Source organism: Lactuca serriola, chromosome 4 (genome assembly GCF_051521515.1).
Source record: "Lactuca serriola cultivar US96UC23 chromosome 4, Lser_US96UC23_V15, whole genome shotgun sequence".
In the NCBI taxonomy this organism is placed as follows: domain Eukaryota; kingdom Viridiplantae; phylum Streptophyta; class Magnoliopsida; order Asterales; family Asteraceae; genus Lactuca; species Lactuca serriola.
The window spans coordinates 44444308-44450385 of NC_136411.1; the positions used below are offsets into that span (position 1 = coordinate 44444308).

Below are 6078 nucleotides of genomic sequence, written 5' to 3' on the forward strand. Positions count from 1 at the left end.
ATAACTCAAACCATCACGATGAAATAAAAATAGTTTCGTTGTCTCCTTTCGATGAATCTTTAGACAATAACTTTCAACTACTTAAAAAATGGATGAAAACGTAGCTTTACAAAAAGAAAAGCTTGTGGTGCAAAAACAAAAAACGGATTTGAAAATCATTAAAGTTCTGATTGCAAGTAGCATCATGCTTCATTAACGTTCTAGAAAATCAAACACAAGGTTTCTGAACAGTCTAAATGTGAGGGATTTTAGTCATATCAAGGTCTGTTGTATTAAAAAAAGTGAGCATGTTACAAAATAATATGTATCTAAGAATATGGGCATTTTCATCGGTACACAAAAACTAAGTAGAAAGGATAACCATTTAGAACAAGTACACCTCACTTGAAGTTAATTATATACAATAATACATGACATGCTTCTAATATTAAGAATGAAAGAGTGATGTGAAAAGTTGACAAATAACAAACCTAGCGTGATTTCTTCAGTCGTTTTGGTGGCCTCATTGTTTCTTTCCTTGAATCTGCTGCAACTTTTATATCTGGGTATGGCTACAAAAAAACACCATAGTTTCATACAATATGCAGAAACAATAACTTTGGCAACTGTTCTTGACTTCATTATGGATAAAGATTTTGTACACATAAAGGGAAGGGTTCATAAATCATACCTCTTCACATTTTCTTTGAAGTTCTAAAAGCTCTTGGCAATAAGCAAGACACTCAGCATGGTAGACAGCTGCCAAGTCTTTTATCAATGCTTTCCTTTTGATGATACCAATTGCTACAAAATGAGAAAGAGTTATGATTTAGACTGTATAGACTAATGCAAGAAAGAAGGTTATGACTTATGCATAGTAGCCACTTTCATATCTTTAACGAGTTAATTTGCAAATTCATATCAGATGGCTGACAAACAAACCAAGTTTATCCTTCTATAAAAAATTGTATAGCACCCTTTAGCAATCACAACAAACTGCTTACAATTGTTAGCTTCAAATCTTTTTACAAGTATATCCGGTATCCCTATGTTTTTTTGGGAAAATTGGTGATTGTCCTGAAAACCCTAGCAAAAGTGTTCAGTAACTAGCAAGAACTCACGATCGAGAAGTTAATTAATACATCAATCATCAATCATATGGAGAACAGTCTAACACGCAGTCGGCAGTATATACAAGATTAACATCAATTGAAAATGGAAAACCCTTTAAGAATGAGAAACATTGAGGAAAGGTTATAACTACAAATCAATATAGATAATGTAATAAACAGTACTCAATTGGGAATAGTGCCCAACAATGGTAGAATGATGAAAGAAGAAGATTATGAGAAAGACGGCTTACTGCGGCAGGGATCGAAACGACAAGGAGGAGGGTCGTCCGATGGTGCAGACGGTGGGCTAGAAGGCGATTCTGAGGATGCTGGCGGCGGCGGAGGAGGAGGAGAGGAAGGTTCGTTCTGTAACTCACTCATCTGGTTTAACAGCGAGGACCGGCCAATGATGCCTCCTCCGTGTCTGGCTCAATTTCTCCGGTGAAACTGACCTTCCGTTCTGTGTTTCTGGCCTTTATCTCTCCGTCTTGCACTTTCTGTTTTCTTACCTGTAGAGTAAAATACAGTTTTGGTCCCTGTGGTTTGAACAAATCATCACTTTTGGTCCTAGTATTGGGATTTAATCACAAGTAATCCTTATTTCAGTGTTTACGACTTAAGCAATTAATATAGATCTATTAGCTAAATGTGAAATGATGCAAATGCCCCTCTTTATATTATTTTATTTGCCTTCATATAAAATCAGCATATATATATATATATATATATATATATATATATATATATATATATATATATATATATATAATCATGATTAAGGATATTGTGTTTATGATATTCCTTTAAGTATAATATACTAAATAAACATTCAAATAACTAAGGTGGCTTAAATATCCTTTCACTTAGCTCTATCTTGACATCGGATCCAATAGTGATGTTACTTATTTTCACGGAATTTTATAAGAATCCATCTACATTTTAACTTGTTAGGTCAAAAGAAAATAGATACAACTAAATTAGACAAAGAAGGATAACTAATATTTTTTTGTACCCGCTTTTATTATTTTTAAAAATAACCAAACATATAAAAATTAATAATCTTTGTACTCTATAATTAGATATCATATCGATATATTTTTTCATGCAAAACAAAACAATTTGAACATTCATAGTTTAGTAATTATAGTTTTTTTTTAATTGTTACTGTTGTAACATAATATTTTGTATGAAAAATAAATTCATCTAGATGGTGTAATTATTAAAATTATAAAATTAATAAATTCCATGTGTTTTTAGATAATAAAAAAGTGCTAAAAAATTAAAAATAAAAAAATGTGACTATCAAACTGTGAACTAAAAAGTTATAAGAAGATATAAATTATATAAAATACTTTAAAAATACCATTGAACTAAAAGAGATATGAAAAAGAGTTATGGGTATTTTAAAAACAAAAATTAAAGTTTGTTGTTTTTTGAAGATATTTTTTTAGATTTTTTAAACCTGTGAAATTGAGGAAACAAACTAGAGGTTTTGTCTAACATTAACCAAAAGGAATTAACTATAATAGACTTGCTGACTTGATAAATAATGTGAAAATAGGGCTCGTCCTAAAACCCTAAAAGATACAAGACGTTTTCTTCTCAAGGGTTTAGGTCTTTAGGTGGTTCGTCGCTCTGTGGAGATTTGAAAGAGACGATCAAAATCTGCAGATATGAGTCTGGTAGCAGGATCATACGAGCGATTCATCTGGGGATTTAAGCTCAAAACCCTAAAACACTCCACTGAAACCCTAACCTTGTCCCCAATTTTCTCTTTTCCATCACATCTTTCACCAATCAAGTCCGTCGCTGTCGCCGGCTCCGTCGCTGTGTCAGGTGGCTCCGATGACACCATCAAAATATACGACTTATCAACTTCATCGGAGGTTGGTTCACTTAACGATCCTACCGCCACCGTCACATCGCTCGCCCTCTATACCCCTCCGTCCCTGTCCTCTTTTCCTCGTAACCTGTTCTCTGCGTATGACGACGGTAACATCTCGTTATACGACGCCGACCCCTTCGTTCACCTAAAGACGATGAAGATTCATAAAAAGGGTGTTAACGATTTGTCTGTTCATCCGTCGGGGAAGTTGGCGCTGACAGTGGGGAGAGATTCGTGTTTAGCTATGGTGAATTTGGTTAGAGGAAGGAGGAGTTTCTGTTGTAGCTTGGGGAAAGAAGCTTCCATGGTTAAATTTGATTGTAGTGGTGATAAGTTCTTCATGGTAATGGATGAGAAAATCTCTGTGCACGAAGCAGAGGATGCAAAACTGATTCTTGAATTGGAATCCAAGAAAAAATTTCTTTGCATCGCACCTGGCATGGTTAGTTTGCTGTTTATTCTTTACTTACGTATAGTTGTATACTGTATACTATAATCTGTTCTGATATACAGTAAAAATTTGCTTCATAATCTGAATTAAGTATGAAATTGTGACAGAATGGACTTGTATATGGTGGTGGAGAGGACAGGAATCTTACAGCATGGGATACAGTTAGTGGGAAGGTTGCATATTGCATTGAGGATGCACATTCATCTCGTTTAAAAGGAATTGTAGTGCTTTCAAAGATTGATGGAGCATCTGAAGATGAACTGTTTTTGGTAGCATCTGCATCTTCAGATGGAATTATTCGTGTTTGGGATGTTCGTATGGCTAATAAGAATAAGTCAATTCCATTGGCTGAAGTTAATACCAAGTCTAGGCTCACTTGTCTTGCTGGATCATCTGTTAAATGTGAGTTTTTTACACTATTACCCTCTTTCAGTTTTTCCTGTATGCTTATCATATCATGTACTAAGGAGTTATTTCTTTTTGATATAATGGTATCAACTTTAACATGTGATGAGTTGGGAGGAACAAAAGGGCAAATAGTAAAGGGTTGGTTGTCTTAACCCATTAAGCCATGTCTTTTTAGCTTAACCTTTTAAGTCATTTTTTCTAAGATTAAGTGAAAAAGAAACAACCGTGTATAGTTGCCTGGATTAAGTGATTAGATTTAGCTTATTAAGTCAAACAAAAATAGCCACTTACTCAGCATTACTTATCACTTATAAACAGAGGGGTAAAATGGGGAAGTTAAGTATTTTTTTTTTTTTTTTTACCAATTATGCAACAATGTTTCATTTTTAATATTTTTAACCAAAGGCTGATGTTTTCGTTTGCAGCAATCAAGAGGCCTCTTGCTGATTCGAGTAAATCAAGTAAAGAAGAGGACGAACCAACTGAAGATTTGTAGTATTCTTGTAATTTATGGATTGTATTTTTAATGTTCTCATTTTCATTTTTGATCGAATATTTTGACATTATACAACGTGAACAATGTGATTTTTATTTAGATTGTGTCTGACACATATAAACTAGTTTATTTTTGGAGTGGTGAGACCACTATAGATATTTTATAACCTAGGTTTTTAAAAAGGTATTTTAGATAGTTTATTGATAGTTAACGAGTCTTTCTAAATATATTTTATATATTCATATCGATCACCAAGTTTTTAAAATATTTTATTTTATAATTTTCATTTAACTTATCAGTTATTAAACACTGTTTTTTATTAGACAAAAACTATTTTTTTTAACTAAAAATATACTTTTCAGCTAGTCTAGCTGGTATAAGAAACAAAATATTATTTGTGCAAATGGACTATGTGAGTAAAATTTTAAAAAAGATAAGTAATTAAAAAAAAGAAAAATAGGAGTATGAATATACACTATAGGGCAAGGTACTATTATTTGCTTTCCAGGAGTTTGGTAAGTACACCCATAGTGTCCCATGTGCTCGTCGTAAGCTTTTGTGGGTACAGACACAGAATCTTTACCTCTTCGGTCTTCACTCTAGTGAAAATCACAATTCATTTTACTTGCTGACAGCTGAGTGGGTTGTAAACTCGGTATTCTAACTCATCTGATCTATTGAGTTAACTCATGAATATATATATATATATATATATATATATATATATATATATATATATATATATATATATATATATATATATATATATATATATATATATATATATATATTGGTTTATTTATAAACAAGAATAAATTTATATGTATTGTTCTCTAATATGAGCCGGTTCTGTGAAAAATAAAAATAGATTCTTAAATATAATATTTATGTATATAAGGAAAATAAATTTAAAAAGGTGAATAGTCTTGAGGGAAAACTAAAAAAAAATAAATTATATTTATTAAAAAGGGAAAAATGCCAATTCATAAAGTTAAAGGGCAAATATATAATTTTTAGAAACTGAATAATAAATACAATTAAGAGGAAGGACAAATTTTGAAGCATGGAGTATAAATTAGGGACTCAAAATGTAACTTAGGAAAATGTGATCAAATATTCTTGCGACAAAAAAATTGGGAAAATGACGGTATTTTGATTTTTACCCTTTTAGTCCCTAAAGTTATTTTCGTGTTTTTAAGAAAAAAAAAAAAAATTTGATGTCGACCTACTTTTTTGTTCAGTGCGACCTAATATACCAGGTTAAATCTATATGACTTATGATTTGGAATTATTTTAGTAAAAAAAAAAAGAATAATCAAAATTAGGGTCCCCCCTCCCCCCCCCCCCCCTCTCCTTGAAATTCATAGGAACCAATGAGACCTTGCTGCTAAAGAAATTGTTGATTCCATTTCCATTCGTACTTACATTTCTTTAACTTACCCGTGAATTATGGACACAATACCATAAATTAGATGAGTGATCCCTTTTCTGAACATTCTAACTGTAACTTTTGTCATCTATGTCGTTTTTAAGAGGTAAAACAAGATTAGAACAAGGGGTCTCTTTCACTTTAACAAGACTATTCGAAGAAGAAGAACCTTGTTACAATTTTTAAGAGGTAAAATACGAACAAGATAAGATAAAAAGCAAATCTGGGTGTGAAAAGCTGGAAGATTGGTTATCCCAAGAAGCAAAAGGCTTTGTACACTGGAACTAAGTTTCACCATTAACCACATGCGTTTTGATG

General features: G+C 32.1%; 2 protein-coding genes across 2 annotated transcripts; one reads left to right on the plus strand and one right to left on the minus strand.

The window, feature by feature from the left end:
* Positions 1-237: 237 nt before the first annotated feature.
* LOC145101448 (uncharacterized) lies at positions 238-1579 on the minus strand. Its single transcript, XM_079038650.1, has 3 exons — positions 1343-1579; positions 671-783; positions 238-551 (listed from the first exon to the last, which is right to left on the minus strand). Exons 1-3 carry the CDS (start codon positions 1470-1472, stop codon positions 471-473), a joined length of 324 nt encoding a protein of 107 aa, XP_078894776.1. The 5' UTR covers positions 1473-1579; the 3' UTR covers positions 238-470.
* A 1057-nt stretch (positions 1580-2636) lies between these two features.
* On the plus strand, positions 2637-4430 carry LOC145101449 (Transducin/WD40 repeat-like superfamily protein). Its single transcript, XM_079038651.1, has 3 exons — positions 2637-3418; positions 3535-3829; positions 4261-4430. The coding sequence occupies exons 1-3, from the start codon at positions 2765-2767 to the stop codon at positions 4329-4331; spliced, it is 1020 nt and encodes a 339-aa protein (XP_078894777.1). The 5' UTR covers positions 2637-2764; the 3' UTR covers positions 4332-4430.
* The last annotated feature ends 1648 nt before the right edge of the window (positions 4431-6078 follow it).